The sequence below is a fragment of the Lethenteron reissneri genome, chromosome 16 (genome assembly GCF_015708825.2).
Source record: "Lethenteron reissneri isolate LAM-NWPU_2019-01 chromosome 16, ASM1570882v1, whole genome shotgun sequence".
Taxonomy (NCBI): Eukaryota; Metazoa; Chordata; class Hyperoartia; order Petromyzontiformes; family Petromyzontidae; genus Lethenteron; species Lethenteron reissneri.
In genome coordinates this window covers 4,657,632-4,683,342 of record NC_083794.1, presented here as the reverse complement: position 1 = coordinate 4,683,342, position 25,711 = coordinate 4,657,632, and the positions used below count along the sequence as shown (strand labels likewise).

The 25,711-nt window shown below is 45.0% G+C and overlaps 1 protein-coding gene across 2 annotated transcripts in view; it reads left to right on the top strand.

Moving 5' to 3' along the window:
* LOC133342867 (relaxin receptor 1-like) overlaps positions 1 to 25,711 on the top strand; it is a 310,499-nt gene that overhangs the window by 212,888 nt on the left and 71,900 nt on the right. For both annotated transcript variants that reach the window (XM_061552222.1, XM_061552221.1), the window contains one exon: positions 6,171 to 6,242. In XM_061552222.1, coding sequence (XP_061408206.1) covers positions 6,171 to 6,242 — 72 coding nt within the window. The remainder of the gene's footprint in view (positions 1 to 6,170; positions 6,243 to 25,711) is intronic.

Sequence of the window (25,711 nt, the reverse complement as noted above, 5' to 3'; positions counted from 1 at the left end):
TTTCTTAGAGCTGCGTGCTTAAGACAATTATTTGTGTCTGTTCAGAAAACCTGTTGCACGTGACGTTCGTTTGTTGCAAATTTATGTTGAGGTCAATATTACAGACTTGTTGCTATTCGATCGTTTGCTCAATACCACTCATTGTTAAATTTCGATTTAAAGCGTCCGTGACTGCAGGGATTCATCTTCTTGGTTCTTTCGGTAAAGTCACGTAGAAGGGAAGTAATAAAATAATAAAAATAAAACATAATAAAACAATTCTCACGACGTTTCGGCCACAACGCAAGCAGCCATCCTCAGGTGAAAACCAGGTCTGTCGAGGCGATTGTTTTCGACGGATCTGAGTTTTTTTATACTTCCACCAGTTGCGTTATTAAATGTTTATACGTGAGTAAAATGCTTCGGTCATGGAATTAGGCCTCAATAATTATTCTATTCTAAGAGAGAGAGAGAGAATCAAAATTGATTGAAAAAATACAGATCCTTTAGCCTCCTATCACACCAATATAAACTATTCACAAAGATTATAGGGAACTAAATAAAGGAGGATTTAGAGACTAATCAACCATGAGAGCTAGGTGGTTTTAGAAATGGGTCATATTAAAACATGCATGCTGTCAGTCCGATTATCTAAAAGACCTATTAAATTTTCAAATGCCATTATACCTAACCATTGTCTGCTGTGATAATGCACACAATTCATTGGAAAAATATGCAGTGATTAAAGCTTTCACGAACCTGGGTGTACATTTTTTAAAATCAAAACTAGATTTTAAATTTCGATTTTAAGCTTTCGTGACTGCAGGGATTCATCTTCTTGGTTCTTTCGATAAAGTCACGTAGAAGGGAAATAATAAAATAATAAAAATGAAACATAATAAAATAATTCTCACGACGTTTCGGCCACAATGCAAGCAGCCGTCCTCAGGTGAAGAACAGGTCATTCAGCGTCTGAATGAACCTGTGCGTTTGTAAGTTGACATGTGTGATCTCACTGCGGTTAAGTAAAATATGAGATTTTGAATAAGGGAATCGGAGAATAAGAAGGCTGTGTTCAAATTGCGGTCTTGGGAGCATAGGCATCATTTCTCCTGCACATAAACTGAAGTAGAACATTTGGTGGAAAGCGATGGAGCGACTTTGCTTGGGAGTGACCATTCCCAGACGTTATAATGCACGATTCTTACCGTTGACTTGGGGGCTTAAATTAATACGAGAAAGGAGCCACCAAAATATGAGCCCAATGTTCCGTTGAGTGAGTTAACCCTGCAATTGAATTGCTCTTTAGATGTATTTTTTGCTAGACTTATATATTCTCTATGATTAAGCTGTATGTGGGACGATACCCTTATGCAATCGTGTGGCACTGGTGGCAGCATGTGGCAATGCAGCAATTGTAATTGGAGACCAATTAGATTCGAATTTCTCTTGCCACCACAGGGTGGACAGTGACCATCTGTAATAACATCACTAGGTGCCCAATTGGTTTTTATTGTTATTTCCCGGTGCCATGCAGCGCCAATTACAGTAATGCTAGATTAGAGCAAGCTTTAAACTAGGTCTGAATGGATTCTTGTGCGCAGCATCTAAAACTCCATGGCAACAGCCATAATGTGTGTCTGCGTGAGTCCATGTGCGTTTGTAAGTCGACGTGTGTGTGTATGTACATCGATATGTGTTTGTGTGAGTCCATGGTTGTGTGTGTTAGTTGATATGTGTGTGTAAGTCCATGTGTGTGCGTGGGTCCATGTGTCTGTGTGAGTCGATGTGTGTCTGTACGTCCATGTGTGTGTGTATAAGTGGATGTGTGTGTGTGTGTGCAAGTCGATGTGTGTGTGCGTCAGTCGATATGTGTGCATGTCAGTTGATGTATGTGTATGTAAGTCGATGTGTTTGTGTGTGCGTCGATGTGTGTGTACATCTGTGTGTATAAGTCGATGGGCGTGTGTGCAAGTCCCTGTGTGTGTGTGATTCGATGTGTGTGTGTCAGTCGATGTGTGTGTGTGTGTCAGTCGATGTGTGTGTGTTAGTCAACGTGTGTGTGTGTGGAGTGTGTGTGTAGACAACTAATATTTGACAATTAAGTTAGTATTTTTTACAATAATAATGTGTGTCTAAGTTCAAATGTGCGTGTGAGTCGATGTGCGTGTGTGTACGTCGAGACGGAATCCTTACTCTCGGGGCTCCTCCAGAAACAACAAAAAACCACTACGTGTGGCCACGTGGAATGTTCGAATGTTCACTGCGGAGGAGAGGCTGTCACTCCTCTGTCGGGAGCTGGACCGGTACCGCCTGGATCTCTGTGGTATTCAGGAGGTCCGGTGGACCGGCTCTGGCTCCTGCCACCATGAGGGGTGGACAGTCCTCTTCTCGGGGCAGGAGACTGTCAAACAGCAGGGAGTGGCTCTTCTTCTGAACAAAAGAATGAAGGGGGCGTGGGAGCGTGGCGGTGAGGTATGGGAAGCTGTAATCCCCAGGCTACATTGAGCTCGCCTTCCCATCAACCAGAGTGGTGGTCATGGTTACTTATGCCCCCACCGAAGACGAACATCCGTGGAGGAATGCAGGCAAGGCCGATGAGTCAAATGCCTTCTATGACCTCCTGTCAGAGGTGATAGCTAATGTGGCCCCTCGGGATAGAGTAATCCTGAGTTGGTCAGGATGCTGGCACCTAGTCTGGAGTGATTGGAAGGCATGGGCCAGATCAGTTCAATAACAACGGCAGGAGGCTGCTAGATTTTTGTGCAGCCCATGAGCTTGTAATTACCAACACACTGTTCTGGCATCGGCACATCCACACAACATCATGGATGCATGCCAGGTCCAAGCAAGAACATCTGCTGGACTACATAGTGACGGAACAGCAGATGTGGGCCCATGTCCTTGACACCAGTACCTATCGTGGAGCTGATCTGCCCACTGACCATCGACTTATCATCTGTAAGATGCGCCTGCCATTCTTCCACTCCGGTGGTGGGAGTACACCCATAACCCCATTCAAACCCTTAGTGGCATGGTCTCAGTTAGCTGATCAAAGTTGCAAGCGAGAATTGCATCATCGCTTGCGACTGGGGTTGGCATGATCCCCACTCCTCCTGATGTCGAGGGGAAATGGGCGAGGTTTAGGACTGTGGCTCATCCAGCCGCAATGACTGCTTTGGGTACACGGTCCAGACCTCCTCAGAGACCCTGGCTGACAGAGGAGGTGTTCAAGCTGGCTGAGAAAAAGCGGCAGGCCCACTCTCATCGGCTAAGCATCCCACGTCGGAGAATGAGGAGGCTTACCGCAGCTTTCACTCGGAGGTTCGGAGAGCCGTAAGGCACTGCAAGGATGGGTGGTGGTCGTGGGTTGCTGAGGAGATGGAGTCTGCCTCAATGGCCCACGATCACAAATTGGTCTTTAATTCCATCAAAAAAGTAACCTGCAGCACCACACCTATTACCATCGTTAGGGTAAAGAACGGTGATCCAATCTCTGACCCCCAGGAACAGAACTATACTCATACTCTTTGGTTCTTTCGGTAAAGTCACGTAGGTATAAAATAAAATCAATTAAATCACGACGTTTCGGGTGCAACACAAGCGTCCGTCATCAGGTGGGACAACCACAGCAAGAAACAATTGCTGAAGTCACGAAAACTTCAAACCCCAGGAACAGGTTTGCAGATTTGCTGAAAATCCCTCAGCCTGGAAAACAACATGAACAAAGTGGAGATGAACCTGCCGAGGCTGCGGTGCCTCAAATATTGGAAGAAGAAGTCACCCCCTGTGAGTGGCTGGCTGAGGTGTCATCTGTTGAGGAAGTACTGAAGGCGATCCAGAGCCTAAGACCAGGAAAGGCACCGGGCAGAGATGATCTCCCAAGCGAAATGCTGAGGGACGGTGGCGTTTGTGCACAGACTGCCCTACATGACATCATAACAACAATCTGGACCATTGGACGGGTTCCGCAGGATTGGAAGGATGCCCTGGTGGTCCACCTCTTTTAGAAGGGGGACCGCACAGAATGTAACAACTACAGGGGCATCTCACTCCTCAGTTTGCCGAGAAAGGTTTTGGCAAGGATTATTCAACATCACCGTGCTAGGCACGCTGAGGAGAAGCTTGCGGGGCCCCAATGCGGTTTCAGGAAAGGGCGGTCCTGCACAGATGGCTGCAACAGAGGTGTAGGGAATTCCAACAAGACTGACATCTCTGCTTTATTGACCTGGTCAAGACCTATGATGCCATCAGTAGGCCTGGGCTCTGGGATGTTCTTCGTGCTTTCGGAGTCCCTGACCCTCTGCTCATGATCATTAAGGACCTTCATGATGGTGAGCAGGCCCAGGTAAAACTACATGGCCGAGAGTCGGAGCCATTCCCTATACACCTTGGGGTGCGACAGATGTCCTCTAGCTCCCACATTATTTAACATCTATTTCGACCACATAGTTTGTGAAGCCTTCAATAGCTGTACCGGAGTAAATTTCATCTTAGATTAGATACAATGGGAGGCTGATCGATGCCTGGGTATGGTCAAGGAATGGCTCCCTATTGCTCAACTATGTTATGTATGGCGATGATCTGGTAATTGCTGCTGACTCAGAGGAGGAGTTGGAGGCACTGCTGCTGAACCTGGAGCTTGCCATTAAGAGGTGGAGACTTACCATCAGCCCCAACAAAACTAAGCACCTGCCTGGGTATTTTGTACCATTGGACACTCTACCCCAGAATTCTCAATTGGTGATAGGGCAGTTGTGGAGAGAGTGGAGAGTTTCCCATACCTGGGCAGTGTGCTCATGACCAGCTCCGGTTTAACAGCAGAGGTCTCACTCCGAATCAGTCGAGCGGCATTATCTTTTCATCAGTTGAGTCACGCTGTGTGGAACCTACTTGGTCTGTCGCTCCTAGCGAAGCTTCAGGTCTTCTCGGCCATGGTCATTCCTTCCCTTGTCTACGCTTGCGAAACGTGGACCCCCCTAATGGAACATCTCCGGTTAGAAACATTTAAGCTGGCCTGCCTTCGATCCATCCTGGGTTTAACCAGGCTGGATTGTGTGAGGAGCTCACAAATCCTTGAAAAATCTGGACAAAGTCCCATTGGTGAGTTCCTCCGGCAGGCAAGGCTGCGTTGGCTGGGCTATGTAGCCCGCATGCCCAGCCACCGCGTGCCTAAACAGCTTTTGTTCGGCCGGATCAAGGAGGCTAAACGGGTGCGGAATGGCCTAGAGATGAGATGGATGATGTGGTATAGGAAGATGTGGAGCTGAGTGGACTTGCCGATGACTGGTACCAGCCCTGTCAAGATCGGCGTCTGTGGAGGAGGCTCTTGAACGACGCTACTGGCCAGTTGGAGGCAGTTGCCCTCCAACAACAATGGAGGGTGGAGGAGCGATGCTCTCAACAATGAGTGGAGCACCGTGTGGCTAAAGCACAGCCAGTTGGCACATTAGGGGGCACAGGGGGTGCATCAGCCAGTCGTCTCAGTCAGTCGACCTGTGGCATCTGGGTCTGCCCCGTGACCTCTTGCCAGCGAGTCCTGAGCATCCCCCCCTCCTTTCACATATCCCTACTGACCAGTGTGGTGAAGTATCATCATTATTCCTCATGACCAACAGCTTGAGGAAGCCTTCATCCAGCCTTGCTTTTGACAAATGTGACGTGCCAGCGGCATGAACGAACAACAGGGCGTTTGTCACTTGTGGCAGAGGTTCGCAGTTCAAACCAAGCAGCCACCCTGGTTAGTACCATGGATGTATTAACCGCATCTGGTAAACAAAATAAACTTGAACGTAAATATTGCCGTCTGCTCTTAAAAACCCGGTGGTGCTATAAAAAAAAGTGTACCAATGTGTGCTGGCATCGCGATTCAAATTCAGAAAATGTTTCAACGTTACTTGCAAAATTATTAGCAAATTTATTCAGTTGGATTAAACCACATTGCAACATCGCACCCACTGGCAGACTACACCCATCTGTGGAACATAAGCCCTTTTTGATAACCTTGTGCTGTAAGACTGGTGTGTTTGTTATGAATAATTAAAGGGCTGGAAACTATAGTTTCATAAACTATACAAATGTCCAATGCGTATCGTGCTTTTTACCAATGTGTGCTGACATGTGCGTGCTCACCCGGTCGACGACTGTGACTTTAATTTGGTCTTGCCTTCTCTCACCTCTTTCTATGGCAGTGACCTGGAAGGAAACCAGATCCAGTCGGTGAGAAATTCTACATTCTTGGGCTGTGATCAACTGACTGTATTGTGAGTTCCACTAACTCCCACAGACACACACCAATTCCCAGATTTAGCGAATACACATTGTTGGGGCAAGTGATGTTTAGTGAGCACCAGAATATGATGGGGTGGTGTGGCCTACACCATAAACAGCCGCCTTTGTCATCCCAGTGTTAATGTTTAGGTACCATGCCAGGTTATTTAGTAATAATAATTTATTTATCGAGAAAAGCTTCACTTTTCGATTTAAAACTTTCGTGACTGCAAGGATTCATCTTCTTGGTTCTTTCGGTAAAGTCACGTAGAAGGGAAGTAATAAAATAATAAAAATAAAACATAATAAAACAATTCTCACGACGTTTCGGCCACTACGCAAGCAGCCGTCCTCAGGTGAAGAACAGGTCCGTCGAGGCTTGGAGTGTCTTTTTAAGATGGGTTGGAGGGGGGGAAGAGCGCCTTGACAAAACAATTTACATATCAATAGGAATTTAGCATATTTATAAGCTGGGTTGGAGGTGGAAGAAGAGCGCCTTGACAAAATATTTTGCATATCAAGAGGAATTTAGCATATTTATGGGAAATGCGTAGGAGGTGGGCTGGGGGTTTTCAAAGTCATATTATGCCCATGCATTATGCAGGATCAGCAGGGGGTAGCATTAACAAAGGGAGGGAATGTTAATAGTATGTAGAAGCAGGAGACCCGCAGCGGAGCAAATAATGCATTCCCTGTGGAGAACACAAGATACACAGTCAATCCCAGTGAGTGGACTGCGGTCTGAAAGTCACCGTAAACGTGACCAACAATCAGTTAAGATCCGAAATGGTTTATTACGTCCTTCCAATGATTGTTGAGCCAGAATCCATCTTCTCGGTTGAAATTGTCTCTGTGTTTGTATATGTGGATCGCCTCATGAACGAATCTCTCATGGTAGCCAGATGGCTTGCAGAGAATCTCCGTCTTGGAGAAGTCAATGTCATGTGAGCCCACTGAATTGTAACAGTGATCTGCCACGGCTGAGGTGTTTGTCCTACCGTGTTTCAAGTCTGCTTTATGTTCAGGGATGCGGTCCGAGACATGTCGTTTGGTTTCTCCAATGTAACTGCTACCACAGAGGAAACTTAGTTTGTAGACGCCAGGGTACTGTATGTCTGGAACCACATCTTTTACAGACGGGACCAGATCACGGATTTTATGTACTGTGTTGAATCGGACCTGGATCTTGTGTTTAATCAGGATTTTGGAGATCTTTTTTGTGACCCCAGTAATGTCGGGTAAGGTGATGGTCTTGAGAGGCTCCTCAACAGGGTCCTTCTTGATGGTTGGAGTGATGGCTTTGCGGATTGTGTAGTCGGAGTAACCATTAGCCTTAAGAGCTTGGCGTACATGTTTGAGTTCACTGGCAATGTGTTCCTGGTCGGAGATGCATTGGGCTCTATGGTATAGAGTCTTGATGAGGGAGTTCTTCTGGGATGGATGGTGGTGGGAATCCGGTTTTAGGTAAGCATCCGTGTGGGTGGCTTTCCTGTAGAACCATCATATAATATGCAAATTATTTTGTCAAGGCGCTCTTCTTCCACCTCCAACCCAGCTTATATATATGCTAAATTCCTCTTGATATGCAAATTATTTTGTCAAGGCGCTCTTCCCCCCCTCCAACCCAGCTTAAAAAGACGCTCCAAGCCTGGGTTGTCATTCAGACTCTGTCTTCTCGACAGACCTGTTCTTCACCTGAGGACGGCTGCTTGCGTTGTGGCCGAAACGTCGTGAGAATTGTTTTATTATGTTTTATTTTTATTATTTTATTACTTCCCTTCTACGTGACTTTACCGAAAGAACCAAAAAGAAAAAGCTTCACTGTCTCAAGACTTTTGCCGGAGACTTTAGCATTGCATTGTTTGGCCGTTTTCTTTTTAAAGACATAAAACCATGGAAAGCCAACATGTACAAGTAGATGAGACTCAAGCTTCCAAACAGATGAAGTCACAATCCCTCTTGCGGTACTGGCAGCTGCTAGTCACCTTGCAGCCAAGCGGGTTTGGAGGTTTCACTCACCTCTGTGATCCACAAAGACCTTGCCTTCAAAGTGCTGGTTTATAGGCATGTGCCACAATGCCAACCTGTTAGTCCTTTTAAATTAACTATTTTAATTTTACCAGGTAAGACCCACTGAGCTATATAGCTCTCTTTCAGAAGCGACCTGTCCACAAATGATAGCTCAACGAAGTGGCTTATCATGTGGACATTTATAGCAGCCAAATACTCAAAAAATCGGAGGACCCAGAGGAAAATCAACGCGACCACAGGGAGAACATGCAAACTTCAAATATACAGGCGTCAGGGTCGGGTTCGAACACCACGACCTCCTGCATACCAAGCGAGGTAGTTAACATCTCGCCACAGTGGCACCCCTAAAACTGAGTTGACCTTAGAGAGAACTAGAACAGGTTCCACCCAGTTACACATGCAACTGACACTGTACATGTCCAAGCCATTAAATTAGATCTTAAATTAACGTTATCTGTAAATGCAATCTGCTGTTTATGCTGTTGCCGTGAGTCAATGTGGGTACGACAATAAGTTACTAACAGCAAAGTCCACATGCACCGCACATCAAATGTCATAATACGAATATTTGCTCAACCTTAAAACTCAATGTTTTCAAGCCATATTTAATACTAGATTTTGTGTCATGGAACAATTGTAATGTTTGTGGCTGCACGCTTGCATTTCAAAAATACGTAATGGGTGACTAAAACGCTGTTTCCATGCTTCATGGGTGGGCTTATGTAAACCTCTTAAGCAATTGGGTTTTTATGGTTAATGCAATTCATTCGCAACTACCAGCGGCTCCAACAGCTAAAAAAAAGTTCGGTAAATGAGGCAAACAGCATTCTATGCTGCTTGTCTCATTGTTGTCAACAATGTAACCTGGTGTGTGAGCATATATCAGTCCGGTGTTCGAGTACATGAGTGGATACTCTGCACCTCCGATTAGCACAGTTGGGTACGTACGTTTCCAAAGAAATTCAACATATATACATGTGTAGTGAGTCCAACTGAGTTGCAGACGTTGTCTTGGGAGCAACACTATTTGTTTCAGTAATTCAACATAACATAACACAACCTACACTTGGGTGTTGAATGCCCATCTAGCTACGCTACGGCAGAACTAGACACGGTTCACTATCCCAGCACGGACCACAAGCTGGGTCCCGGACCGCATGGCTAGAGGTTTCTTTTACCCGACGTGGATCTTCATCACCAGCAACACGAAGAACCCCAAGCCCCTCACGGGGCCCCGTTATATCCGACCGGGCTGGGGCTGGCTCCGCCTCTCACCCCGCCCACCTTCTAGATCTCTCGAGCGCTTTCCAGAAGGCTCCCGAGAGCTCCTTTATACCACGTGACCGCCCAGCGGCCCCCGTCCACCGGTGGCCCCCCTCCAATATCATCCGGTCACGTGTCGGCAGGTCAACCAGCATATCATGCCCCAACGTAACCCTGGCTGGCTGACGCTCCCTCTCGCTCCCTCACCGGGAGCCCGCACCGCACACTGCACACGGTGTCTCCGCGCTGACCAGCGCTCACCCAAGCCCCGCTAGGGCTGGTACTACGCCCGGTAAGCGGGCTACACATAATGCCAACACATTATCCGCCGTGGCTTCGTAAGCCCGGCACCACACAGTGACATACACAGTCACTACACATGCATTTGGTATTTGCAACTTGCTGTGTCATTTGGTACTCAAACAACAGACTGATATATTATGGAAGTATTTTGTTATAAATAGCAATAATAATATTTCATTGTTAACTTTTTTGTTGATCAAAGTTACATTTACAGTTTAATTAAATAGTAAAGAAACAGACAAAAAGTCTGTTCTTCTAAATACAAAATGCAATACAATTGTCAGTCAGTAAGGTTATGGGGTCTTTAGGATCATGCTTTCCTCTGCAGCATTTGATTTGGCAGGAAACTCTGGACCAGCTCTAATTTCATAGCACTTATTAACAGTTTTTGCTTACTTATATCTGTATAAATCTGTCCAGGTGATGCTGTGGCAGAATGGTTGACAGTCAGCTGGTTGCAAGTTAGAATTTCAATTCCAAGGATCATCTTAACCATTTGCCGTTCCAGGTTAAATTTAACGGGTAACATTAGGCAGGTAGTGGTTGTACGGTGGAAAATATTGCCATGCAAAGTGGAATTTGCACCACTTGCAAAGGAGATGAGCATTGCCTCGTGCTCATTTCAGCTAGGATATTCTTTGGCTTTTGATTTTAGAGAATGAAATGTATTGCTTCTGGGAATTTGCTTCTTTATCTGTTCCTGGGTTATACAGCTTAAAACAGCGTCTCATGTACTATCCGCATGCAGCACACAGTCCCTTGGGATATAATCCTGCCACACTCTGCGCCAGCAGTTACAAGTGCGTGATTCAGAAGCCTTATCTGGCTACAATAACCCAAAAAAACTCAATACGTTCGTTATTCCGCTCTGTACATTTTCAGCGCATCTCTCTTGGGTGTATGCAACCTTCCATAATCAGCAAAGGATACAGGGGGCATACAACATGTTCACATTGCTATAATACAATTCGCTGTAGACGCTGGGCTGAAAGTTGCAAAATTAGCTTGACGTCGCTGCGTCTTGAGACCAGCAAAGGTATTGTTTTCTGGGTGCGTGCTTCAGCAGTGCATGGTACTTATGTGAATGCCTCGGTCGGCTATTGGTAGCAAAAATTGGTTTCAAATTCATTCCACACATTGACCTCTTGGTCTCGCAATGTATCCTCCAGTGCTGTTGCGGTAACAAAGGAAGCAGGCAAAACTTACTGACGGGAAACAAAATAACTGAAAAGTCACTCTCAACTTCTGGATACAACTTGTCTCGCCATAATCAATACTCTTCAGTTATTTCGGTAAAGTCACGTGGGTATAAAAGGTTTATAAAAGGTGTATACCTACGTGACTTTCATAATCAACGTTTTTGGGTTTAGATCGCGTTTATTTATAAATGTGTCGTAATCCTCCACCACCCGACACGGCCAATCAGTAAAAATGTGTCACGTTGACAAAGACAAATAGTTCACTGCTTTAGCCCACCGGTGTGTTGAGGGTTACGACACATTTATAAATAAACGCGATCTAAACCCAAAAACGTTGATTATGAATAACATTGGTCGCGAAAGCCTACGTGTTAAACCTACGTGACTTTACCGAAAGAACCAAAGAGTATGGATCCCTGCAGTCACGATAACTTCAAGTCTAGATATTTAATCAAGCAGGTCAGAAATGGTATAACGTTATAGTCGCAGTAAAGTAATTGGTTATTACTGTGATTCCTCAATTAAAATTTTAAAAACTTTGACGAAATGAATAATTTTGGAAACACGAGGGGGTGGGGGTGATGGAGGTGTGGGAGCGTCACCCATCCTGACAAGAGCTCCGGTGTGTAAGACACCAAATACTGCCTTTGTTGCTGATAATGATTGTTTAAGGGTGCTTTCTAAATTTAAATAACTATTATGAACAAAAAAACATAACTCTGAGTGTCGGTTTCATGAGGAGGATGTTTTTAATGTCACTGCAAAATAGGGCAAATAAACTTGGAAGTTGTCTTCACGAGCATGTGCCAGTAAAGCTTAGCAGCGTAATGAGGAAGAGGATGCGGTTACGTGTGGAACACTTGCGCAGGACAGCGGAGGAGCAGGTCACTAAGACAGACATTGGAGGTGGCACCCAGAGTTTTTGGCGATCTTGGAAAGGCTCGAATCCAGATTACAGGATTCATGACACTCACTGTAGGTCAGATTTGAACTGTGCAACAGTCATGATATGTGTGTGGATGTATATATGCATGCATGCGGGAGCGGTAGTGTAGCGGTTAGTGCGCTGTGTTACAAACCCGGTGGCCCGAGTTCAATTCCCACTCACGGCCAACACCAGTGATGATTATTTGAATCAGTCCTGGGCCTCCCCTAGGTCGACTCAGCCTCAAATTAGTACCAGTGCGTTGTGTAAATATCGCTACTAGGGAGACAAAGGCGGCCTTGCATGGTGCTGGCCACCCACCCCCTCGTGTGCCGTGGCACCCTTTATAGGTGCTCACTAACAGCGCTTGTCCCAACAGCCTATTCAGGCTATACAGGGGATCTTTGTTTTTGTCTCGTGTGTGCACACATGTTAGTACGTTGTGCGGAGACCAAGACGGCCAGGTGTGATGTTGGCCACACACCCCCTTGCGTGCCATTCCGGCCTTCATAGTTGTTGCTACTCGCTAACAGGATTTGCCCCAACAGGCTGTTAAGGCTATATGGGGGATCTTTGTATTTTTGTGTATGTACGCAAGCTATCCATCCCTCCATAAATTAGTATACGGTATTTTGATGAATGTGGTGTCAATAGAAGCGGAATAAATTCTCAAGAGGGGTGACGTTGGTTGGTTGATCTGACCCTTAACTGAATTCAAATATATGAGAATACATGCAATTACCCAGTTTCAAGATATTCCTCATTACTCATTGCACTCACTATGGTTCGTGTGCTTTTAAGGAAACATACATTCTTCATTCACTCCTCCGTTTCCATCACCACTGGTTTTCCCTGACTTGGGATCTTATGAAGTGGATGCTTTAAGTGAGCATCTCCTTTTAGTGAGCCTCTACTAAGGCCGGCACAGCATAGCAGTCTGTGAATACACAAGGTTGGTGGTGTGGCCTGCACCATGCCTGGCCACGTCGCCGTAGCTTTGATATTCATAGGTACTAATTTCAGGCTGAGTTGACCTAGTAGAGGCTGCAAGACAGTTTCCTACACCACTTGACACTGTTGTGAGCCATCGGGGATGTCACTGTATGGTGCCGGCCCGGAGGGGCCGTAGCATGCGATGTACTTACGTCGCGAACAGCACCATGTGGGTTGCTGTATGAGGCCGGCTCTACCACAGCACGGTGCACTGTCATCGCGTACACCCCGTAGGTGGGTGTCGTACCAGCCCCAGTGGGGCCTGGTGAGCGCTGGGATAGCGCGGGCACCACGCATAGCGTGTAGTGTGGGCTCCCACAAGGGGGAGCGGAAGCCCAGGGGCAGGGTTGCCCCGGGCCATGGCACTCTGGTTGACCCCGTAGACACGTGATCGAGAGGGAGCTGGAACGCTCGCGAAGGTGGGCGGGGCTGAGGGCAGAGCCGGCCCCGACCCGGGAGGATATAAGGTGGGTCCCTGAGAGGGACCCGGGGTCGCTTCGTTCTACAAGCTGGAAGCTCTACGTCCTATGTCTGAAGAGGCATCAACACGTGGCCGGTGACCCGAGTGAGGGTCCGACCCTTTGTGGTCACCACCCCAGGCTGTATCTGGTAAAGGGGCAGTTACCCCTTTGTATATACGTGTTACAATAAATGTGTTGCCTCTAAAGAATAACGTCTGCGTCTTAGTTGGACTCACTACACATGTATAAAAAAAAACATCAATCTGGGTCACCAGGTTCGTCGTGTCCACGTAATATAGCAAAGGTGAGACCCTCCTACACTGACTCATTCATAGCGGTGACAAGGCCCCAGCAGTAGTGCATTTGCTGCTCGTTGCTCATTGAGAGCGCCACGATCTGCGAGATGTTAACTACCTTGCCTGGTATGCAGGAGATCGTGGGTTCGATCTCGACCCTGACGCCTGTATATTTGGAGTTTGCATGTATTCGCTGTGGTCACGTGGATTTTTCTCTATCTTTTTTTCCCTACACATTTAGAATGTGTTGGGAGTATTTGGCTGCTGTAAATGTCCACATGATAAGCCACTTCGTTGAGCTAGCATTTGTGGCCAGGTCGCTTCTGAAAAAAGAGCGATATAGCTCAGTGGTGCTTACCTGGTAAAATAATTATTTTTATATAGTTTAGTTTAGAGGGTCACGGTGAGAATCCGCCAGGCCACCTGGGTATTGACGACACAGATACACGTGCCGCCTGCTTCCCTGCTTCTCCGGTGGATGTTCGAGATCCCACGACGTCATTCGAAACGAGTAGGCCATTGTGTGCTTGGCGTCATGGTCCAGATTTTCCAAATTAAAAAAAAATCCGCAAAATTACTCAATTGAGTTTATTCAGAGCAACATCACTCTGTCCTGGCAGACTTACGTATGTATGTATATACGTATGTATGTTGACCTTCTTTCTCATTGTACGTAGCCAACCGTGCTAATCGGAGGTGCGGGGGAAGGTCAACAAACTAAACACAAAAATCAGTTATAAAGAAATTAATATTCAATCTATTTTTTTAAAGTGCATAGGATGAGCAAAATTCACTGCCGTCGTATCCACCTGCATGATAGCCCTGCCCAATAAGAATGCCTGAGCAACAATTGTACGATGTAATTTATTTTTTATTTATTTTAATTATTGAGATGTGTTAAAGGACCGCTGATAGCTTCAAATCCCAGCAGCGTAATATCACATCGAGCAAATACAAAACTTTTTTGTTCCCTCTCGTGCACTGACAGCTCGAGGGATGTTTGTCGTGGAGGTTACAGAGTGATGGATGACGTTCCAGAGGAATGAGTATCAATTACTCGTGCATTATAGGGAGCACTGCTCCATGCCCAGTGATGGAGTGGCATTAGCAGGCAGCTGAGAGGCACACGTGCCAGGTTAGTTGGAACATTGGGCAAGCTCTATAACAGTAATAATGTCATACTTCTCAGGGGTGACTCATTAAAACAATGCTCATGTGCAGCTGTTTGCTTTACGAAGCCTTGAGCAAAAGATATTGAATTCCAAATTCTAATTCTACATTTTATCAACCTTGGGTTAAATTGTCCCCATACCCTGATTTGAATGAGCAACAAATGGCGCAATGGGGTTCACACCCCTGTATGCTGTATGCCGACGAATCTCCACTTGCTGCCTGGTTCTGAGTTGCCTTGTTCTGCACAGGGAGAGCTACCACTCAGGGTGCCCTTTGAATGTTTGAGATGAGATGTCATGGAAGGCGTATGAGTTTGCCGAGGCATTTAAGCGTCATACAAATGAAACATTATTATGATTGCTCAAATTATGGCAACAGCCTGCACATACAGGAATGCTACGTTTTAAAATACAGTTTTATTTTCAAGCTATTACTGTTTTACGTACATTCCAACGAAAACAAGAAATGAAAGTAAATCAATATGTTTAAATGCTAAAACAAAAATTGTACCATTACATTATCTTTACAAAATATATCTTTGAAATATGGATATCCCCAATTGTATAATGGGACTTCAAATAGAACCACTGGCGCACCTGGAGCAATGAGGTAGAGAAATCTGTCGTAATTACTCTAAGTCCTTCGCCTTGTCAAATATAAACCATGTAAAGGTGAAGGCAAAGGCACAGCCCTGCAATGGCTTTCTCACGCCACTGCCTGTGAAGGCAGTGGTGTGAGGGTAGTTGGCCTACTCTACCAGACATCCTTGAGGAGGTGTAAGTACACATACTTTACCGCACCACACGTGACCTGCCGAGTGACTAAGATGAAACATGTTCACATTTCTGTGAAGAAAAATGCAGAGCTGCTTACTGCTCTACGGAATATTCATCCAGATTTATTCCTCCTTCGCTTTGTAATTCTCACTTAGTGAATTTCCCATTAAAGTTCAGTTCTACTTCTCATTACTGTTAGACAATTTCATCAGCAATCATTCGGGGTAGCGTAGGGGAGGAGATGGAAACTACTCTTGACATACAAAACTATGTCATTGGTACATCCTCCATATCTCTTTCCTCCTCCAGTCCCCCTCTACCACTCCTGCTCTCCTCCATGATATCCTTGCTCGTGGGTAATATCATATGCGTTATTGAATTAAGGTGACACATTTAACACATGGAGGAAAGTGAAATTGGTCAAAAAAAGTGTAGCCAACTTACCACAACTCCCATAATTAACCAAAGAGCCAAGGGGGTTGATCAGTCCTTGCCTGGAGTGGTGAGTTCTACTAATATCTACTGTCGGTAGTATCCACTATGGTAAGAAATCTGGGCGTAGACACCATTTATTTAAGACACCGTATGTTATTCACTCTTCCTATTTTTATTATATTCCATACATTATTCATCTAAACACGTTTCATATCTATAAAACGTACTATGGTACCATTTTTATCAACATTTCTCGAGTCAAAGGCTGCCACGAGAACATTGCTATCGTACATGGTTGTGATCGAAAGATACATTTCTTCAAGAAGATGACTGTTAGCATTTGCCACCATCAGTTGTACCAGTAACTCAATTCTTTTGGGCCAAGATGTGAAGGGCAATTGTGTGAGGGGCATATCGCAGTGTCATAATACAGCGTGGCATGTCGACCAGCCCCCACGAGGTGTATTATTTCAGCTGATGTCAGCTCCTGCACACTCTGCCAAATTTAGAAAATGTTAGCCCAGCCATCATCACCTGTGGGAAATGTCTGTTTGGAAAACATTCTGAAACAAAAAGGTTAACGTGTGATGTATTAGTGTCACCTGTTTGGTTAGTATGAATATATGAAGCTTTCAGAAAACTGAGAGCCATGGTATGAAAGTGTATGCTGATAGGCTGATCTTTATTTTAATTAATCATTATTTTTATATATTTATAATCTGTTAATTGCAGTAAGTATTTTGTGGCGTTTGGGTCCCCGTGTTCACAGCTCCACCCCTCCGATTAACACGGTTGGCTGCGTACGGTGCGAAAGAAGTTCAACATGTGTACATGCAGCTAGCACCTGGTCACATCTCAGCATAAACACAAATGGATAAAATAATAATTCATCTCAGATATGCAAATGTTGTGATCATTATCGCAAACCATGAAATTGAACAAAAGAAAACGGTTGTGCTCAGGATAAACAACTGTCATGTACAACAAGTTGACTCAACGTTCTAAAATATCTGTTGGAGGGACACCATTTAGAGAGTAAAAAAACATCAGAGTATGCATACTTAGGACAGTCACTCCTGAAGGTGGACAACAGCAGGTTTAACTTATTGGAAGACTACACTTAACGATTAAAGCAATGTAGCAATGTGCTTTGAGAAGAACGTTTCAAATCAGTGTATTATACTTGCTCATGAACATATGGATCAGAAACACGGACATTGGTGTTGAAAATGGAACAAAAACTGAAAAGTGTGCAAAGAAGCGTGGAGCTGTGCATTTTGATAATTACACCGAGAGGCAGAAATGGCAACATGTTAATTGATTGGAGAACATACCAGATTCAGAGACGTAATTTTGGTTGTTGAGAAAAGTACGTGGGGTTGGGGAGGACAACGTCGCTAGGAATGGTTGATGGCCGGTAGTGGAAGCTAATGTGAGTGCATAATAGAGGGGTTACATCGCGTAAATATAAATATGGCGTTAAACCTGCCACCACCCGACACAGCAAATTAGTAAGGTTTGTCACGTAAACAAAACATGCCAATTTTCTAATTATTCAGCACACTGGTGTGTTGGAGAGTAAACCCATAACATTTACAATTCGAGTACGACGTTTCGCCAGCAATTAACTAATTGTCACGTTTTGTTCACGTGAAAAACCTTACTAATTGGCTGTGTCGGGTGGTGGCGGGTTTAACGCCATATTTATATTTACCCGATCTAACAAAAAAAAAACCAACCTCTATTATGGATAATATTGGTCGCGAAAGCCTCCTATTTATTTGTCAAACTAACGCGAATGGCAAGCAAAGGAAGGAATGTGCTCACAAGGATGCCCACAAAGGAGCTGGAGTGATGAGATCAGCTCGTGTGAAGTAGCAACATAGATTTCTGCACCGCAGGACCTCCGATTGCTACAGTTGGCTACGCGAAAGTAGCTCAACATACATACGTAGCAGTTGGTGGCAGCTTTGGGGAGACGTTCATCCAGCAGTGGATTTATCACATGTGATAATGAATGGTCCGGCGCTTGGCAACGCAGGAGTGACATCACATATAGAATGCTCATTTCATGTGGCCCGTTACATTTACAGAACCCCCATCTCAATTTATAAACTCGGCAAAGGTTGACTCACGTGACCTTTGAAGTTGTGTGCTCTGGCACACAAAGTAATAGCACATACCCCTACGTTAAGAAGGCATTGCTCGGAAGCCACCCAATTTATCTAACGTCTTATAGAGGTTATAGTAGAAACAATCCCACGTCTTTTCATGTTACAAAAACAAAGTACATTATCCATGCAGGCTGGCACATTGTGTTATTGAGTCCGTAAGACCATTTGTGACATTAATTGGGTCATTCTACCACGTGTGCAAAAAGTTAACAATTGCCTCCTGACTACTTTGTTATTGTCAACATGTAAAAACTAAAAATTATAATAACTATATTTTACCAGACAAGGCCCACTGAGCTATATAGCTCTTTTTCAGACGTGACCTGGGCACAAATGATAACTCAACGAAGTGGCTTATTATCACGTGGAATGTATAGCAGCCAAATACTCTCAACAGAGTTGAACAACAATCCTGTTGGGAAATGAACCCCAGGCGTTCATCAGGATCATGGGTGTCATTATTTCAAAAGCTTCTGTTACATGCTGTTAAATATCTACTCAAGCTCTTTATATGTATATAATAACGAGCACATTAGGAATAAGTTGCCAACATTTCATCCACCTAATTAAAATTGCTATCCCATTATACTTATTTTAAAATGTATGACACCTTTATCAACATCTATTTTAATAATGGATGTAATTCTGATTAATCAGTGTCCTTTATTTGATCAGGTGATAGTCCATTTAGATCTATTACTTTCTTTGCATGGCACGCCTCCATTGCATTTTACATCCCATCCCTCAAATATGCGAATTGCGATAAATGTTTACGTTGCTGAACTCGTGAGAACGATGATCATATCATAGCATACTTAATGGCCACCACAGTTGATAGCTTTGTAGGAAAATAGAGAACGGATGTGGGAATTGAAGCACTGAGCTCGTGGTGGAAATGTCCCATTACTATTGTGAGGGAACACATCTACAACAGCCACATAGAGTTATTTAGACACAACTGTTAGCAACCCAACCTTCTGAATCGTACTGGATATTATATGATGCATGGGGATCAGTCACTTACTCTTTCAGACATAGTTCTTTCTGGAATAGTATTGATTAGGGTTGTGCGATTCCTGCAGGAATCACGATTACCTCTTTGGGTGATTCCCATGATAAAATCTCCAATCACTTGAATAGGATTCTAACATTGAAATAATTAGCTTCAATGTTAGAGACGCAGGACTCAACCTTGAAATGAATGCGGATTCTTGAGAGCCCATAAATCACTAATGTAAAATATTTTTTTTTTATTTTACCAGGTAAGGCCCACTGAGCTACATAGTTACTTTTCAGAAGCGATCTGGCCACAAATATAGCTAAAAAAATGGCTTATCATGTGGAAAGAATTGCAGCCAAATGCTCCAAACGTATTTTTCTAAATGTGGAGAGAAAGACCGGAGGACCCGGAGAAAAATCCACACGACCACGGGGAAAACACGCAAACTCCAAATATACAGACGTCAGGGCTGGGATCGAACCCACGATGTCCTGCATACCAGGCGAAGCAGTTAATTTCTCGCCATCGCGTTGAGATTAATCATCCACTAGAATTCCCAATCCATTCAGTGGCATTACACCTGGATCAGCAAAGCCACACAGGCCCCCCCTCTCCTTGCCTCAGTTCCATGCAGGGTTGGAAATCGTCCAGTCCCATACATTAGACATCAGCCATGCAATACTTATACATTGAGAATATGGTTAATATCAGCCAGCTGGTAATGACAAGCATTACATAGGCATCACCCATACGTTTCAAGAGTGACTAGCTGTACTACCCGGCTTCGCCCGGGACTTGTATCCACCACGGCCGGCCGCCTTTGTCTCCCCAGTGGCGATGTTAATACGCCACACCAGTTACTCGTTTTGCGGCTGAGTCCCTCCCTCACCACTCTCCCTCCCTCACCACTGTCCCTCCCTCACCACTCTCCCTCCCTCACCACTCTCCCTCCCTCACCACTCTCCCTCCCTCACCACTCACGCACGGCCGCCTTTGTCTCCCCAGTGGCGATGTTAATACGCCACACCAGTTACTCGTTTGAGGCTGAGTCGACCTAGGGGAGGTTCAAATAATCGTCACCGGTGGTGGCCGTGAGCGGGAATGGAACTCGGTTCGCCGGGTTTGTAGTGCAGCGTAGCGTTAACCACTACACCCACCGCTCCTCACACACCACACACGCACAGACACACACACAGATGCACACACAGACACACGCAGACACACACAGACAGACACACACACACAGACACACAGACAGCAGGCTGACCACTACACTACCGCTCCCCACACACCACACACGCACACACACAGACACACACACAGACACACACACACACACAGACACAGACAGCACGCTAAGCACTACACTACCGTTCCCCCTACACAACACACGCGCGCGCGTCCATAGGTACACATACACGCGCTTGCTGCAGACACACACGACTGTCAGGGTGCGTACGGCAGTAAACGACTGAAAAAAGAAAGCGGCAATGCTGCGCGAGGAACGCCTTAGACCTGCAACACATTTGTGTAATGCGAGCGTAAACACACAAACACATACAAACACATACACACACATACATACACACACATACACACAAACACATACACACACATACATACACACAGACATACACATACACACAAACACACACATACATACACACAAAAACATAGACAATACACACACACATACATGCAGACACACAGACAGACACATAACACACATACATACACATAAACACATCCACAGACGTACATACACACATACATACAGACACGCAGACATACACATAAACACATACAAAAAACCCACATACATACACACACATACACACAAACACATACACACACATACATACACACATGCATACAGACACACAGACATACACAAACATATACACACATACACATGACCCGGCTTCGCCCGGGACTTGGATCCACCACGCCCGGCCGCCTTTGTCTCCCCAGTGCCGATGTTAATACGCCACACCAGTTACTCGTTTGAGGCTGAGTCGACCTAGGGGAGGTTCAAATAATCGTCACCGGTGGTGGCCGTGAGCGGGAATCGAACTCGGTTCACCGGGTTGGTAGCGCAGCGTAGCGTTAAGCACTACACCCACCGCTCCTCACACACCACACACGCACAAACACACACACAGACACACACACAGACACACGCAGACACACACAGACAGACACAGACAGACACACACACACACAGACACACAGACAGCACGCTAAGCACTACACTACCGCTCCCCACACACCACACACAGACACACACACAGACACAGACAGCACGCTAAGCACTACACTACCGTTCCCCCTACACAACACACGCGCGCGCGTCCATAGGTACACATACACGCGCTTGCTGCAGACACACACGACTTTCAGGGTGCGCACGGCAGTAAACAACTGCAAAAATAAAGCGGCAATGCTGCGCGAGGAACGCCTTAGACCTGCAAGACATTTGTGTAATGCGAGCGTAAACACACAAACACATACAAACACATACACACACATACATACACACACATACACACAAACACATACACACACATACACACACATACATACACACAGACATACACATACACACAAACACACACATACATACACACAAACACATACACAATACACACAGACATACATGCAGACACACAGAGACACACATAACACACATACATACACACACATACATACACAGAAACACATACACACACACATACATACACACACATACATACACACAAACACATACACACACGTACATACACACATACATACAGACACACAGACATAGACATAAACACATAAAAAACCCACATACATACACACACAGACATACACACAAACACATACACACACATACATACACACATACATACACAGAGACAAACACATACACACAAACACACACATACATACACACAAACACATACACAATACACACACACATACATGCAGACACACAGACACACACATAACACACATACGTACACACGCATACATACACAGAAACACATACACACACATACATACACACACACATACATGCACACAAACACATGCACACACGTACATACACACATACATACAGACACGCAGACATACACATAAAGACATACAAAAAAACCGACATACATACACACACACATACACACAAACACATACACACACATACATACACACATACATAGAGACACACAGACATACACATAAACACATACACACATACACATGACCCGGCTTCGCCCGGGACTTGGATCCACGATGGCCGGCCGCCTTTGTCTCCCCAGTGACGATGTTCACACACGACAGCAGTTACGCGTTTGAGGCTGAGTCGACCTAGGGGAGGCCCAGGTCCGTTTCAAATAATCGTCAGCGGTGGTGGGCGTGAGTTGGAATGGAACTGGGGTCGCTCAACCAGCTTAATGACTATTTGTACAAAGAACATATAAAGAATCGATTATAATAACCAGGCTACAGTCCACATTATAGACTGGCAGTACACGCACTCAGCTTCATAAGCAGGCTAGAGTGTACATGATAGAGTGGCAGTACGCTCACCGAGTTTAATAAGCAGGCTACAGTCTACATGATAGACTGGCAGTACGCTGACCCAGCTTAATGACTATTTGTACAGTGAACATTTAAGTAATCGATTGTTGGCGCATTGGGTTTAAAAGTAATATAAATTGCACACATTGTGGTGGGGGTGGAGTGAATAGTAGGAAAAACTTTGATGAATTTACCTCAGAGTGGCGTGGTGGGTGTCGAGGCCTAGTAGCGTGCAGAGCCTGCGGCCTCGCCAAAATTGTCTAGCCGGCAAAGGCAGGGTACGGGTGGCGTGCCCCCCCCCCCCCCCCTCAGCGCTCCAACAATACTGTGTAATGGCTATTATTGAATTATTTACGGAGCATATGAAAGTGGCGAAGGCGTGGCTAGCCGTTGGCAGGGGCAACTGCCGTCCAATGAAACTGCAGCCCTTGGCGAAGGTGTCGCTAGCCGTTGCCAGGTCCAATGAAAGCGCCGAAGGCGTCGCTAGCCGTTGCCAGGGGCAACCGCCGTCCAATGAAAGTGCGTATGGTCCGAAATCCACACACAGACAGACATGCACGATTTTATATATATAGATTCCACGAATGGGCCCTGCTTTTTTGCTCAATACATGACATGGCAGTCTGCCGCCCCTGCGATCCCTCGATTCAAATTCGAAATTCTATCTGAATTCTAATTCCAGGTTAGATATTGTGAGAGCTACCAAACTCAATCATACACATGTTACATTGAATTTGTTGATATGAGGATTTATGAGTACCACATTTATTTATTTAGTTTTCTGAAAGTCAGCTCAACAGGTGGTCCAATGCCGAGATTGGCCTCTGCCAATTTAAACAAGTGCCATCACTCTTGATGCTTGATCAGAAATACCCCTCTTTCACTTCAGAGGAGAGATTAGTCGACTGCCTTGTCATTTTATTCTCTTACACGAAAATGTTGTACATCGAAGTGTGCACCAAACACCAGAGGGTATGGTACGCATCTAGTGCCAAACGCTAACAGCTAGTTGTAATGCAACCAGGTGTTTCAAAGTAGGCTGTAAAATATCCCAACGTTGATGTCATAAATAACGCAGTTTTCCATTAAAAGGAATCCAATGCAAGCAGCCTTTTCCCTGCACAGAGTACATAGTGTGAGAACTATGTGATATTTTCACGTGTGTGTATTTGGACACCACGACTGGATTCACGCAGGAATCCTTAATCGTTTGGCCACCTTTTGGGTCATTACCCTGCCATAGTGATGGGGGTTTGTCCTTGCGAGTTTTAGAGCAGGCAGAGAGAGAGAACGGGAATGTATCCACTATTTACCTGCGCCCTATTAAAAAAATGGCCACATCCACCATTTGGTTTATTGCTACCCCACAACAACTATTTTTAACCCTATGGGGACCTCATTTGCCAGTAAAAATATGATAATTGGTTCTTTACCCTTCTATCTGGCAACAAAACTGACACCTTTTTGCAAGGAGTCATGTTTGCATAGACCGCAATACCTGCAGTCATAATACAAACAAAAGAACATAACTCTGATAATGTGCACTGTCCTTGAAGTTGATTGGTCCACACCCGAGACAGCTTTCCTTCGAGCCTAGTCTCATATGGGTTGGACCAGATGACGCCAAAATGCGCCTTTTGGCGTCATCTGGTCCAACCCATATGAGACTAGGCTCGAAGGAAAGCTGTCTCGGGTGTGGACCAATCAACTTCAAGGACAGTGCACATTATCAGAGTTATGTTCTTTTGTTTGTATTATGACTGCAGGTATTGCGGTCTATGCAAACATGACTCCTTGCAAAAAGGTGTCAGTTTTGTTGCCAGATAGAAGGGTAAAGAACCAATTATCAACTATTTTTAAATGAAATGGTTTCATTTAAAAATTGTTGCTTTGTGATTCGTCGTTGTGTTCAAGTTGCTTTCATCTTTCAGGAGATAAAACTACACGGGGTGATTAGTGCGGGAATGGCGTTGGAGTGTCTTTTGCGAACTGTGGCATAAATATGATTGACCTGAGTTTGACTCCCAGCCATGGCTAACAGGAGTGGCTGGTGACAACATGAACAGACCTGGGCCCCACCCTTCGCCAATCTGCACTGGCCAGCGAATTAAACCTCTAATGGCAGTAACCCAGTGTGGGGCGCACTTTCATTCAACGGTGGAAATGGCAAAGGGCTGTAAATGATTCAGTATTAGGCCAGGTGCCAGTGTGGTTTAGAGCACTTGACTGACAGTTCCAAGGTTGCAAGTTAAAATTCCAGTGGTGGATTAACTCAGTGAATGTTTTTTTTATAAATGGGAAAGTGAGTGCTGCTTTGTGGGAAGTCTGCTGTGGTTGTCCTCTAGGAAGGATATCCTAATTCCAGAGAAGTGTGGAATTTTTACTTCTTACTCAAAACTACATACAGAGATGAGAGCCTCCGTACACATATTTGAGCACATATATACTTTAACCTGCAGTAGAGTAAATAGTAATTAAATCTGTCTGTGTGGACCTATTAGTGTTATCGCCTCCTATATATTGGCTTTCTCTAGGCACTGCTTTTTCCCCATGTTCAAGCATTATTAATAGCCAACCAAATCCCCAATGCGGAATCCTCACAGAAAAAAACCTTCCCCCTTTGATGTGGTACAATATATCTTTGTCTTGAGACTCAGTGATGCGTTTTTGGATCAACAGAGAGTGTTGTATGCTTATAATTACGTGAAATATGCCCGTTGGCTTAGTCGCGAACAATTTTCACCCGCACGCAGCAATTTTATTTGGCCCATTTCTACTCGTGAATGTGCCACTTGACAAAGTTTATTGTTACTTCGTTTGGGAAAGAACACAATAGGTGTGTTTAACATTGTAAACGTGTTTTCGG